This window comes from Entelurus aequoreus, linkage group LG10 (genome assembly GCF_033978785.1).
Source record: "Entelurus aequoreus isolate RoL-2023_Sb linkage group LG10, RoL_Eaeq_v1.1, whole genome shotgun sequence".
NCBI lineage: Eukaryota > Metazoa > Chordata > Actinopteri > Syngnathiformes > Syngnathidae > Entelurus > Entelurus aequoreus.
In genome coordinates this window covers 25,813,156-25,827,973 of record NC_084740.1, presented here as the reverse complement: position 1 = coordinate 25,827,973, position 14,818 = coordinate 25,813,156, and the positions used below count along the sequence as shown (strand labels likewise).

At 39.2% G+C, this 14,818-nt stretch overlaps 2 protein-coding genes across 5 annotated transcripts in view; one reads left to right on the top strand and one right to left on the bottom strand.

The window, feature by feature from the left end:
- The first annotated feature begins 132 nt into the window (after positions 1-132).
- LOC133658409 (uncharacterized) lies at positions 133-1,886 on the top strand. The gene is made up of 3 exons (XM_062060431.1): positions 133-629; positions 1,014-1,232; positions 1,537-1,886. The coding sequence occupies exons 1-3, from the start codon at positions 364-366 to the stop codon at positions 1,688-1,690; spliced, it is 639 nt and encodes a 212-aa protein (XP_061916415.1). The 5' UTR covers positions 133-363; the 3' UTR covers positions 1,691-1,886.
- Positions 1,358-14,818, bottom strand: part of LOC133658408 (uncharacterized) — a 48,534-nt gene continuing 35,073 nt past the window's right edge. Inside the window, exons 3-14 of one of the 4 annotated variants that reach the window (XM_062060429.1) lie at positions 6,892-6,961; positions 6,669-6,823; positions 5,511-5,621; positions 5,276-5,390; positions 4,516-5,099; positions 4,249-4,449; positions 3,894-4,080; positions 3,530-3,778; positions 3,240-3,364; positions 2,826-2,872; positions 2,593-2,741; positions 1,358-2,465 (exon numbers count right to left, since the gene is read on the bottom strand). In XM_062060429.1, coding sequence (XP_061916413.1) covers positions 2,278-2,465; positions 2,593-2,741; positions 2,826-2,872; positions 3,240-3,364; positions 3,530-3,778; positions 3,894-4,080; positions 4,249-4,449; positions 4,516-5,099; positions 5,276-5,390; positions 5,511-5,621; positions 6,669-6,823; positions 6,892-6,961 — 2,181 coding nt within the window. In that variant the 3' untranslated portion in view covers positions 1,358-2,277. Of the gene's footprint in view, positions 2,466-2,592; positions 2,742-2,825; positions 2,873-3,239; positions 3,365-3,529; positions 3,779-3,893; positions 4,081-4,248; positions 5,100-5,275; positions 5,391-5,510; positions 5,622-6,668; positions 6,824-6,891; positions 6,962-14,818 lie in introns of all 4 variants that reach the window. The other 3 variants (XM_062060427.1, XM_062060428.1, XM_062060430.1) reach the window with 3 other exon arrangements.

The window sequence follows — 14,818 nt, the reverse complement described above, 5'->3', positions numbered from 1 at the left end:
CAGCAATTTATGTATGTACATCTTGTATGTTTACATATGTATGCGTGCATGTTTAGGTCCCCATCTACCCGTCATATTTGTATTTCTTTTTCTTGAATGGCTTGACTGTGAACACATTTTATGTACTTTTTAAAGGCCTACTGAAATGAAATTTTTTTATTTAAACGGGGATAGCAGATCTATTCTATGTGTCATACTTGATCATTTCGCGATATTGCCATATTTTTGCTGAAAGGATTTAGAATAGAAAAACGACGATAAAGATAGCAACTTTTGGTATCTGACAAAAAAAAGCCTTGCCCCTACCGGAAGTAGCGTGACGTGGACAATTGAACATATCCGCAAAGCTCCCTATTGTTTGCAATGATGGCCGCCAGATCTGAGAGCGATTCTGACCGAGATAGCGACGATTTCTCCATTAATTTGAGCGAGGATGAAAGATTTGTGGATGAGGAAAGTGCAAGTGAAGGACTAGTGGGGAGTGGAAGCGATTCAGATAGGGAAGAAGCTGTGAGAGGGATAGAGCCATATCGCTTTGAACCCGACGCTGATGAAGACGGTCAGGAGGACGCTGCTGCTATTGATGCTGGAGGAGCACACGACATAGATCGCCTTGAGAATACAGAATGGTAATATGTTATTTATTTATAGACTAGTTTTAGTTTGTGGCCTAGTCTTGCACTGTTACTGTTAGTGTTACAACTTACACCCCAGGCCTATCTATACACTAAGTATCTATCATTGACACAATGTGTTACTGTTAGTGTTACAACTTACACCCCAGGCCTATCTATACACTAAGTATCTATCATTGACACAATGTCAAACCTAATTAATTACCCATTATTTCTATGGGCCACAGCTCCATATACCGGCAATACTAAAAATATGCATGCAGATTAATAAGATCCACAACAAGACAATGATAATATTAATTATTCCACATGTTTGCAGATTGCAGGTGTCAATAATATGAATTGATTTACAAATATTATGAACATTTCTATTTCCAGGTGTACATGTCAAAACTGTGTGAACATGGAGACAGTGGCTGAGTGTGTCTGCTGTAGTGAAATAGAGGCAGTGACCAGAACGATGGAGGAGGAGGGGGTGAAGACGTGCATCATAGACCACCATGGCTTTCCATCTGTGTGTCTGGATGAATGGGTGCTGCAGACAGCGTATAACGCCTACAAACAGCAATATGGCATGCTGCAGCAACAGCAAAATGAGTGAGGCACTAATAAGTTTAAATAATTCTTTATTCTATCAACCTTTGGAAGATAAGTCAGAATGAGCACTTTCTTATCTTATTCTTATTCTGTGAAATGTACTGTGCTACAATGCACATGACATTATATATCATAGAAGTATTACATAGATGGACCGTAGATGTCAACAATATTTACAATTTACTGCAACAGTAAATGACAAATGAATAGAATGCATGACAATGTCTTTTGAATCTCAGAGAACAGTGAGTCACTGTGTATCCATGTCCGGATAATAACAGCTGCCATCATTTGCTACTTGCAGGCGGAGACGACACACAGCCTATCGACAGTTTGTCCGCTTCTGCTGGGGATATCTGGGAAAGGACATAAGGGTGGTACTACCAGCTTGTGTAGTACATAAGATTAGGACAACATTCCCATCGATGGACTACACGGGGTTCCAAGACGTGCAGTGACTGCAACAGAATCTACATGGCCACTGTACTTAATCAATAAAATCAATCAATCAATCAATCAGTCAATCAATCAATGTTTATTTATATAGCACTAAATCACAAATGTCTCAAAGGGCTGTACAAGCCACAACGACATCCTCGGTACAGAGCCCACACACGGGCAAGGAAAACTCACCCCAGTAGGACGTCGATGTGAATGACTGAGAAACCTTGGAGAGGACCGCATATGTGGGTAACCCCCCCCCTCTAGGGGAGACCGAAAGCAATGGATGTCGAGTGGGTCTAACATATTAGTGAGGGTCCAGTGGAGCCAGCAGGAGGCCACCCCGAGCGGAGACGGGTCAGCAGCGCAGATGTCCCCAACCGATGCACAGGCGAGCGGTATACCCCGGGTCCCAACTCTGGACAGCCAGCACTTTATCCATGGTCACCGGAATAACCCCTCCACGTGGGGGGGGGGCAGAGGAGAAAAGAAAAGAAACGGCAGATCAACTGGTCTAAAAAGGGGGTCTATTTAAAGGCTAGAGTATACAAATGAGTTTTAAGATGGGACTTAAATGCTTCTACTGAGGTAGCATCTCTAACTGTTACCGGGAGGGCATTTCACACTTACCGAAGCGACTCCTGTGCTTGGCGATGGCTTCCTCCTTGTCTGGCTTCTCCAGTTCATCGCAGAGGAAGGGAGGCACATCCACAGTGACGCTGAGTGGTGTTCTCTCGTCAGGGGTCTGTCTGCAGCCAGCAACAACCTCCCTGATCAAGTCATCTACGTAGCCTGCAAAATACAATTGTACATGTTCCTGCTCACAACATAATATACTCATGGAGAGTGAAACTTGACAGTATTATTATCATGATACAAAGTGTCAAGTGTTTACATGTTTTGTGTCCTCTACACTTACGGTATGTTGGCTCTGTCGCGATTTTCTTGACCACATGGCCCCCTGCTTTATACTTCGGGTAGCGTACTGCATAGCGCTCAGCACCCGCTTGTGTAGTGGCTATAGGGCGGCTCGAATTTTCGTTCCAGTGCAGCCCAGCAAGCAGGTTCCTAGGTGTGGTAACAGAATAATGTAATAATTAGTACTAAAGTATGGCACACACTAGTGACACTTAGATTAGTGTGGAAACATACCTGCACAGCATTCCGATGTATGAGAAGACATACATTTTCGGTGCGAACTGTATAAGATAAAAGACACTTTATTCAGTCATGCGTCCATACAATGTGTGTGTAAATTTATAAATTGTTTGTAAATTTGAATACAAATGTTTGTGTATTAAACTGTTAATAGTCAGCTATTAAAGCTTGATCTCCTGCAGTAATGAAGCTGTTTTGTTTTCAATGTTAACACCACGCCAGAATTGTTTGCAATCTTTCTCACCAAGATGCCAGCCACTATGTTGGACCTCCAACATTCTCTTGCTTACACTGACTGTATCAAGGCTTCATTTAGTATGCTCTAGTATTTTGCTCCCTGGCCACCAAAGTCCTAGTGGCAGGTGGTAACCACCGACACCACCTACAGGCGATCAGTCTAATTCTCACCTGTATGATAAGGCTATGGAACGCCTCCACCTTGGAAGTCTGGTGTTCACCCGACAGCATGGCGATATCTTTTAGCAGGGACTTGTTGTTGACCACCTCCTCCAGTTTCACTGCTGAGCGTGAACCTAAACATAAATTTAAAATAGAACAACGTTTCTACAAAAATGTTCCAGTCAACTTAAACTGGTTATTTACTTACAAGTTTATCTGAATTTTTTGACTTTCAAAAGATGTGCAGGAAAATACTGCTAGTCCCTCACTGCTTTCGGGCAACTTATTTGCCTACTCACTTTGTTTGAGCCATTTCTTTTGCCGTTGCAGTTGTCCATGAGTACAAATTGGGAAGAGGTCGCCATGGTCCTTGTGGATGTTCTGAATGTGTCGCTCCACAGACTTCCACTTGGCAACCAGAAGTTCCCCCTCTCCAGGCGGTGTAGACACTGCTGCCCAGTAGAGGTGGTTGATTATACTTTGCACCCAGGGCTTCAGGTCTTCACAGTCCTTATGCTTGGCGATGGCCTTCAGTTTCTTTCCGATGGCTACAAACAGAAAAAAACAGAAATTTGTGGATTAAATACAATATCGCATTCATCTGATCACTGATATGTACACACTACTTCACAACTTGTCATGCATACAAATAATCCAACTAACATTTTGCAACATGCCAGATGTCATAGCAGTGCCGTGTATTGGGCATGTTTTCACGAATCCATTTAGCGATCTGTCTGTGTCTGTCTGTCACCAGCACCCCGACATCCAGGTCCCAGCTGATCAGCAGTTCCACCATCCTCTTCAGTCCTTCCATCTCCATATGGTAGCTGCCAAGACATTCGTTGCTCTGAAATATATATAACAGAAAAGGAATGAGCAAAGAAAAAAATGAAAAAGGGGCTTAGTATACATTGAAATGGTTAATGTTATTAGACAAATTTACTAGGATAATTCTGGAAAATCCCTTATCTGCTTATTGTGTTACTAGTGTTTTAGTGAGATTATATGGTCGTACCTGTACAACCTGAAGGTCGAGAACCACATTGGCCACAAGCTCCATTGTGGTGTAGGTACCGAACTTGGCGCTGTGTCCCGGACTGTCTGCTCGCCCATCACCACCAAGGACGAGGGGTCGGCCTTCCACCTGCAGCATGGTGAGGTGCGTCCGTTGCTGTTCCTCCCACACCTTTTTGATGGCTGGCTGCAGGATGAGCTCCTGGTGGTTGAAAAATGTCCTCTTCACATACGTGACCACTCCGATGCTGTTCAGCACTTGCAACACCTTGCCAGAAGATGCCCCAGCGAAGAGGATGCCAGCAGACAGCAGGATGTTGCCCGCGGCATAAGGGCCAATGTTTGGCTGGCTGCTCCAACTACTCCTCTGGTCACATGATGCACATTGAAGAGTCATGGTCAGCTGTGTACCGTTCGAATCCCAAGAAGGGCTTATGTCCTGGCTGCCACAGACTGGACAGTGACACCACTTGACGAGACTCTGGAGGCACGACTCAAAGATGATGTACTTCGGTTCCTTGTGGCAGCCCTCTTCATGCATCTGGTGAGTACATGGGCGATCTGGCGACCCGTCAGATTGACACGGATCCGATGTCGTTGACTCACTCGGCACATAGCTGTCATCGGAAGAACCACCAACAAAAGGCGCAGTGGGACTTGATGCTGGTCCTTCATCAAACAATGCAGGAGGTGGTCGTAGCTTGGCTTGCATTCCAGACACACCTGGAGCTGCTATGTTAGTCTGCATCTCGGGGCTGTCAGATGGAGCTGCTACACTTGACAATGGGACTTCACTAACCCTGGCCGGCCGAGCTCTAACCCTCTCGAGGATATCTGGGGTCACCTGGTGTCCTAGCAATAAAATCAAGCACAAGTTGTTTTATATAATCTGTTAAAATTAAACTAGAATCACATAATAATTATTGTCTTTGAATCACCTAATTTATCTGTCTACTCTACTCTGCACAGGCAGCCTGCAATGTGTACTGTGATGTGCAGAATCATGTTCGTCACCGAAATAGACATACCCTTTGATCTATGATGTATTTTCCCTGTTTGGGTGCTCTTGCTACTGGTCATTGCTGTTGGTGCTGTCCCAATCGGTACCCAGTCCGTCTGGCATCCTTGTTCTCTTGTATTTCCCTGGAAATGGAGAAACAGCTACATGTAATATGGATACCTCATTTACATTAATTATGAATACTTTTGGATTGGGCTTGAACTGTAATCCATTTGAACATTGATTAGGAAAACAAATCGAACCTGATCTTGATCGCCCTCCTCATCAGGCAAATCTAGTGCCATTGCCATTGGTTCATCCACCGCATCCGCCACTGATGCCGTAGTCGTACTGTCCATGATCTGATCTATTGTCTGTAAATGTACAAATGTACAATACTTTATATTATTGTCTATTGTAATCTATTGACACTATTGACAGTAATGTCAGTAAATGTACGATACTTTATACTGCAGAAGAACTTGACTAGAACTTGAAGCAATAATTATATGTAGACTATTTTATTGTTAATTTATTTCATTGTTCATGGAGTAGTCCAGTGGTTCTCAAATGGGGGTACGCATACCCTTGGGGATACTTGAAGGTATGCCAAGGGGTACGAGAGATTTTTTTTTAAATATTATAAAAATAGCAACAATTCAAAAATCCTTTATAAATATATTTATTGAATAATACTTCAACAAAATAAATGTTTAGAATTAAGTTCATGAATCCAGATGGATCTCTATTACAATCCCCAAAGAGGGCACTTTAAGTTGATGATTACTTCTATGTGTACAAAATATTATTTATAATTGAATCACTTGTTTATTTTTCAACAAGTTTTTAGTTATTTTTATATCTTTTTTTCCAAATAGTTCAAGAAAGACCACTACAAATTAGCAATATCTTGCACTGTTATACAATTTAATAAATCAGAAACTGATGACATAGTGCTGTATTTTTTTTCTTTTTTTCAACCAAAAATGCTTTGCTCTGATTAGGGGGTACTTGAATTAAAAAAATGTTCACAGGGGAAAATCACTGAAAAAAGGTTGAGAACCACTGGAGTAGTCTATGACTGTGTGTGTTAGTTTTGGTTGATTGATTGAGACTTTTATTAGTAGGTTGCACAGTGAAGTACATATTCCGTACAATTGACCACTAAATGGTACCACCCCAATAAGTTTTTCAACTTGTTTAAGTCGGGGTCCACTTAAATTGATTCATGATACAGATATATACTATCATATATATACTATCATCATAATACAGTCATCACACAAGATAATCACATTGAATTATTTACATTATTTACAATCCGGGGTGTGGAGGTGGGGGGGTTTCAACAATTGAGAACAAAGAAATGGATATTGGAACAGTGTAGTCTGACTATGAAAACTGGATATCAAGATTCTTACCCTCTTCCTTTCCCTTTTGGCAAATGCAGACCTCATGTGCCCAGTCTGTCCGCTTGTGGAGGGGGTCGGGTGCTCCGGACTTGTCCGTGGTCTATCGAAAATAGTTGGCTTCGCACCTTTCTTCAGCACGAGTCGACGAGTGCTGATTCCCATTTCTGCCATTCGCAAGGGACCCTCTTCGAAACATGATCTTTCGAAATGTTCGCTGCATAATACACTGTACTTCGTATGTGTCGTCCAATCCAACCGTGTTCGCTTGACTTCTTTGTTCCATAGTAAAGCTTGGCCGCCATCTTTTGGGAAAAGAAACAATGAAACACCGGTTGTGTTTTGGTTTGTGTTGCTACATCCAGCAGCAACACACCGCTTCCCTACAACTCTCTTTTTTGCAGTCTCCATTGTTAATTGAACAAATTTCCAAAAGATTCACCAACACAGATGTCCTGAATACTGTGGAAATTAGCGATTAAAACAGAGCTGTTTAAATTGGGAGGGACCTATTCCAAGATGACGCGTTCAACTGCCTTCGTCACGCGCATACGTCATCATACCGCGACGTTTCAGCCGGATATTTCCCGGGAAATTTTAAATGTCACTTTATAAGTTAACCCGGCCGTATTGGCATGTGTTGCAATGTTAAGATTTCATCATTGATATATAAACTATCAGACTGCGTGGTCGGTAGTAGTGGGTTTCAGTAGGCCTTTAAGTCCAATGACAAATAAAGCATTTTGTAGCTTTTGTATACAAACACGTACATAATTATTATTTTTGGGTTTATTTGACAGCGACAAGTAATTCCATGAGCTCTTTACAGAAAACATTTTAGCCAGGGCCAATTCTCAATGTGCGTCTATTGTTGGGCATTTACAAAAAATAAAATCGTACAGTTAACAGTCACGAACAACAAAATATGTTACATATTACATGTTTAAATTATATATATATATATATATATATATATATATATATATATATATATATATATATATATATATATATATATATATATATATATATATATATATATATATATATATATATATATATATATATATATATATATATATATATATACTAGGGCTGCAACTAACAACTAATTTGATAATCGATTATTACTCTGATTAATCGATTAATAATCGGATAAAAGAGACAAACTACATCTATATCCTTTCCAGTATTTTATTGAAGAAAACAGCATACTGGCACCATACTTATTTTTATTATTGTTTCTCAGCTGTTTGTAAATATTGCAGTTTATAAATAAAAGGTATATTAAAAAAATGTGCATAGAGCAGACCTGGGCAAATTAAGGCCCGGGGGCCACATGCGGCCCGTTAAGCTTTTCAGTCTGGCCCGCCGGACATTCCCAAATAATTTTTTTTTAGATCTTTAAGATGGAAAGTGTAGCTGCCTTTATGATGTGCAGTGATGTTTTCTAACGACCGTAAGTTTTGAACTATACAAAGTATTTCAATGGTTGGAATCTGCGCTTATGGATGATATACCAGTTACTACGGTAATCTAATTAGTTACTATGGTCATCTAATTAGTTACTATGGTCATCTAATTAGTTACTACGGTAATCTACAGTACGTCACAGCAGATCAGACGAGGCACCAAGCAGTGTGGGCGGGAAGCGTTTCCACAGACGCGGAAGGAGCTTTTCACAACAAAGTTCTAAAGCTTAGTGATATATCAGATTGTAGGTGGGTTTATTTTGTACCCTTCGCGTTCATATTTCACTGTTTGTTGCATTTCACTTGATTGTAAAATATGTCGATCGAAAGGGGGTGTGACATTCATATTTTGTCAATATTCAGTGTATTATCATTGATAGAAAAATTTAAAATTACATTACATTTTTTAAGGCGGTCTGTCATCACGTTTTTAGCATTCAATCAGACATTATTGTGAATTTTTGTATTAGTGTCCCTAAAAATAGATATACCGGCCCCCAGACAAATTGTTTTCCCTAAATGTGGCCCCCGAGTCAAAATAATTGCCCAGGCCTGGCATAGAGCATAGATCCAACGAATCGATGACTAAATTAATCGGCAACTATTTTTATAATCGATTTTAATCGATTAGTTGTTGCAGCCCTAATATATACACATACATATACATACACACATACTGTACATGTATACACATAAATATATACGCACACGCATATATATGAGAGAGAGAGACAAAATGAATACATTATTTCAACATACATCCTTTCATTTATCCATCCATACATACATATGAATCGATGCTTGCTCTCATTTAGAGTCATGAATAAATAATGTTTTTTCTGACCTCTTTAAACAAACTCATTTTCCACACCTCTTCCTGTCTAGGGGTCAGCGTTGTGGTTTTCCACTAATGGCTTTTTTCTGCTCCTTTTTGCCATTAAGCAACTTTGCCTCACTGGTTCCATACTTTAGGTCCAACGGTTTCCACCTCGTCCATTTTCCAAATCCACATTTACCCACAAGGCTTTGCTGTCCAATAAGCATGAAGTCGAAGGAGCTTTGCTCAGCAGATATGTTGCAACATGAAGTTTTAAGTGTTTATGTCCATAAAAGGAAGCATTCAGTCTATTATCCTTTTTGTGTGTGGACTGCTGACAATGAGCGTTGGTAGCCCCCCGGACCCCCACCCACCAAGACACCATTCATCACACGTGTCAAACAGCTGCTGCTGCTGCTGCTGGCGACCAACACACAGAAATTTGCATTTCATCTCTTAGACTGTCTCAGCTTTTATCTCTCTCTTTATTTTTCGACATGTTTTGATAAATGACTTTCGGGAGATATCACTTTGTGTGACTCTGAATATTAACATGATTTTTTTTTATCACAGATACGTGTGAGATTTAGTTTGTTGTTGCTTTGTTAGATTTTTCACCTTACTGTGGATTTTGCTTTTGAAGAAACTTAATCGCTTACATAGAAACATTAAACACATTAAGGCCTGTTTTATCATACTATAAAATCACTTCACTTTTTCCTCAAAAACCTCTTAAGTTATTGTCATAGTAATACCATCAACTTTATTCTCATGATTCGTTTATTTTTGTAAAACCTGATTTTTTTTCCCGCTCATAATGATTCCTGTCAAAGTAAGACTACTTCTCGTGTTGTTAGTTTTTACTCATGTAAAATAAAATGTCTTCTGGAAATGTTTTTTTAAAATAATAACTATTCTCGTTTTGTCTTGAACAACAATTACTTCCATTTTCAAAATATCTGTTTGTCTTCTCCTTTTTTAATCTCATAGAAATTACAATGTTTCATCAGAAACTTGACTTTATTTTAGCAATATTGTTCTATTTTTCCATTAATTTAATTAAATCGTCATTCATTATAACTCAAATAGTTTGTAGCATTTTAATAGTAATACAAGTACTTTTCCCATTGCTTTAGTCTTGTGTAATGACAAGTTTAAAAAAACAAATTAATCATGATTTATTTCTAGTAACACTTAATGCTTGTTTCATTACAGGAAGCCACAACATGTCAATTAATCCTGCTATAAAATTTTAATTGATGGAACAGATGCCTGACCTCAACCCCATAGAAAATCTATGGGGTATTGTCAGGAGGAAAATGCGATACGCCAGACCCAACAATGCACAAGAGCTGAAGGCCACTATCAGAGCAACCGAGGCTCTCATAACGCCTGAGAATTGTCACTGCAGTCATTCATATACATGCTAAAGGAGCCCCGACCAAATAGTGCAGTACATGTTCATACTCTTCAGTTGGCCAACATTTTAAAAAATATATTTTTTGGGTCATAAGTAATATTCTAATTTTCTGAGATACTGAGGTTGGGATTAGTTTTCAGTTAAAATCATGAAAATTAAAATAAATAAACATGTGTAATTTATCAGTCTGTGTGTAATAATTGTATTTAATATACAAGTAAAAATTTTTGAATTAAATTACAAAAAATTGGTCGTATTCTAATTGGAGAAGCACCTGCATATTGGTGTATCACAGGACTTTGTTGTGGGACCAAACTTGTTCAATGTATACATCAATGACATTTGTACAGTTACGAAAGACTTAAAGCGAATACCATTTGCAGATCATTCTGCGCAGTGTAAAAATACACCGTAAGTAATGAGTACTATTAGGATAGAAATGAAAAACAAACAAAAATATGATTAGTTAAAAACAGATTATCCTACACTTTAAGTAAAGCCAGAATAGTGAAATACGGAAAAAACAAAAATAGATACTTAAACACTCATACATGGGGTAGATTTTGACATAGTAACGGTAAAACTTTTTTTGGGAGTCATTATAGATCATTTGTGTGTACACACAGTTTTACTGAATTTTTTTAATGTTATGAATTAAGTTAAACATTGTACAAATGTGTGTCAGTTTAAGGAACACAAGAATATGGTGTATACAAATTACAACAAACAAGAACTATTGCAACTACACACACACACACACACACATCTGATACTATTATTAGACACTTATTGGACAGAGGTTTGATCAAATACGCTTTGTATTTGTGGTGTATGTGTGGTTGTTTATTGTACATGTTTATTGTTTAATGTGCATTTTTAACATGATATGGATGAATTGTATTGTAATCGAACACTGCTCTGTATTAAATACAAACAACTGGTGGACTGCATTGAAGGGGATGGTTCTGTGTAGCATGTGCTACAGGGTCCATGTACTCTTGCAATCCAGTGTTACCGGTTTAGCAGGATCCCACCTAATGGACCCCCTACCTCTTATCAATTAACGATGTTAACGAGCACAGCAGGAGACTCCCCCCAAAAAATGTCCTTAACTCATGCTCGACTATCTGCACGCTTAAAAAAGGCACAGGTCTCATTTAAATAATAAATGATAAATGATAAATGGGTTATACTTGTATAGCGCTTTTCTACCTTCAAGGTACTCAAAGCGCTTTGACAGTATTTCCACATTCACCCATTCACACACACATTCACACACTGATGGCGGGAGCTGCCATGCAAGGCGCTAACCAGCAGCCATCAGGAGCAAGGGTGAAGTGTCTTGCCCAAGGACACAACGGACGTGACTAGGATGGTAGAAGGTGGGGATTGAACCCCAGTAACCAGCAACCTTCCGATTGCTGGCACAGCCACTCTACCAACTTCGCCACGTTGTAATACTTCAGCAGTGCTGTTTCATATGTTTTGAACTCTAATACAGTTGAACTCAATTGGTCCTTGAACAGGATTTGTAAATAGAAAAGGTTGTATATTGAAGCAAATGTCTCCATAAGAAACAATGTAAATATGAATTATGGGTTGCAGCCTCGACAAATCCATCTTTCGTAAAGGTTTGTACATTTTGAACACAACATTAGGTGTTATACAACACTGTATATTAAAACAACATGAGGGGTAAAGGATCAACTTTCTATTAAATAAGAAAGTCAAAACAACAACTAGCAAAACTGTACTAATAGGCAGCTGCCCTGCCGACACTAGCCCGGTGGTGCACTCACAGTTCGAAATCACACAACTTTACCGGCCAGAATGCTACAGTGATTAGGAATAAAAAAAATAAAATCCACTTTATGTGTCAATTTGAATAGAAAAACTGGAAATTGTGATGTAACATGTTGAATGCATGCTGTTCGAAATAAACTCAAACTCAACTCAACTCAATTTATCTTGGTGTGCATTGGAAGAAATTGGGAGAGAGGAGTGCGCTGTCTCGACAACTCTGTGGATAATACTTTCAAACACGTCACTTGTCCATTGCTTTCGTTGGACTTCTATTGAACTAGCAAAACTAGGACAATTATGTAAAAAGGCTAAACAAACAAGTAAAAGGCACACAAAGAAGCACAGTAGCTGAACTGAATGAGCACCGGAGATCGAGCAGCCCACCCACCATAGCTGTGCTGCTGGGCACAAAATGGCACAAAACATTCGTACACTGACAAGAAGGTTTGCACATCAAAGCATATTTGTGTTCAGTGTGTAGTTCGTGAATTGAAAAGTTGGTCCTATGAGGGTTCGTAAATCCAGATTCAACTGAAAAGCATAAGTGAAAATTTAAATTCTGTGCTCCTTCACAAAGCTTATAGTTCAGACATTATTTAAGTTAACAAGTGATATTTCTTCCGATGTTAAATCATGAGGATGCGACACTATCTTTCTGCTCTTCTTTAGATAAAAACAATTAAGATCTTTACCAAAATATTTAGACAAGGTTTAGATTTTGATCTGTCGTCTTCATGTCCATCCATCTCACGTTTTGATTTGATAGAATCACTGTAGTATCTGCTAGTCAAAGAAACAACATGCTTTGCATATGGTGAAAGAGTACATTCCTCCTGGAGCAAACAGCCAAGCCAGTTCTTGTAAGCTGGGGTCCATCTCCTTGGGCAGGTAATTAAGCATGACCAGTACATGTGACATGCGCAGGTGGGTAGCATGCACTTCACCGAAGCAAGTCTTATTGAATCTGTCGATGGTCGGACTCTCCGGACAGGTCTACAAGAACTATTGCAACTATATACACACACACACAACGCTTAGATAATGTCAACGGATGCTAGGAATTCTATTATTAATATAATGAACTCAAAGAGCTGAGATGACATCATTTCGGGTTATAAGGACTGGTTGCCTGGTTGCTCAAGGAGAAATATCTTCTGGCGGATCCAAGTACTGCAGAACTTGATATGAGGCTCACTGATCAATAAAGTACGCTGTGGTTCAAACACTGATTAACTTAGGTCCGTGCCACCCTTCAGCCCGGGAGAAGGCGGCAAGACCGGCGGTTCACCACATCACGCAACGAGCTCAACCACCAGAAAAAAATGGGATTTCATGGCAAAAATGGGAAAGTAGACAAGTATATGTTGTGGATTGCAAAAGGTTGTTTGCCTGTTTCTGTTGAAGCATCCTCTGTCTGGTTTGTCATCTTTTGTTCTCAGCTTCCTGGCGAAGGACTTGGTTCAATGCAAGGTCCGGTCACAATCACATCGTTCATGCAGGTCCATTACTCCATTTCATCCATTCCGCTCAGTCAATTGTTTGATTGAGATTATTGATATCAGACAACGTTTTGTTAACTTTCATATCATCGAGCAACTGGAGTGTCTTTCCTTGTCGTCCTGACATCATAAACTAATCCTGTTGCTTCTTTGCGTTCTCATTCTGTACTTCAAGGTACAAGCTCTCTTGTGCAATTGTTCTCTAGTCGTTTGTCTTTTGACACCTCCTTCCTTGAATTGGTTACTGCTTCCATTAAAATATCCCGAAAGGCGCTGAATAATTTCATTTCATCTTCTCGCTCACATTTTCTGTTTCAGCTTCCATTGTTAGCAGCGATCATCACACATTTCTTCCACTGAATCCATACATCACACCAGACAGATTACTAACAAAAAGGTGTGTGGTCCAAAAAACTAAAAAATAATCCAAAATTCAATTTACTAGTGCAGAGTTCTTGCTTTTCTTGTTGTGTGCACATTTTTGTTTGGTTTGTCACCATTTTCACTAAATTCTGAGTCTTTTCCCTCATTAGTTTGGCGGTGATAGATAACAGATGGCACAGCTGCTGCTGCTTTAATTGTCTTTATTAGTGGGGCATCTGTGCTTTGAGTCTAATAGCAAAAGGAAACAAACGTAAACATGGCAGGCAAAGACTTCATCACGTCAATAATACTGAAAAGGTACAATGTAGTTAAAGGATAGGAAATGGTTCATGCAATGTGCAGCTTAATAGCACTGTGTAACATAGTTAGCTACATACAGTCATGGTCAAAAGTTTACATACACTTGTAAAGAACATAATGTCATGGCTGTCTTGAGTTTGCAATAATTTCTACAACTCTTATTTTTTTGTGATAGAGTGAATGGAGCACATATTTGTTTGTCACAAAAAACATTCATTAAGTTTGGTTCAATGCGACATGTAATGGGAAATTATAGAATAGCGTAACATTATACAATAAATTATTATTGTAGACCATGGTATTTTTGTATATTTAGCATAAAATAGCATGGCAAATCATAGTAGAGAAAAGTGTGAACAAAAATATAATGTACATCACATATTATTTAAGGCATGGTGTATCAAAACATCACATGTTGACTATCACATAGCGTAGCTCGTCATGCATGGCACAAGACGGCGTATTAA

Bases quoted from the DNA above. Each gene is read 5' to 3' on its own strand.
- LOC133658409 (XM_062060431.1), top strand. From the start codon at position 364: ATGATGGCCGCCAGATCTGAGAGCGATTCTGACCGAGATAGCGACGAT. The intron at 630-1,013 runs GTAATATGTTAT...TTCTATTTCCAG, and splicing joins CGCCTTGAGAATACAGAATG to GTGTACATGTCAAAACTGTG. The intron at 1,233-1,536 runs GTGAGGCACTAA...TGCTACTTGCAG, and splicing joins CTGCAGCAACAGCAAAATGA to GCGGAGACGACACACAGCCT.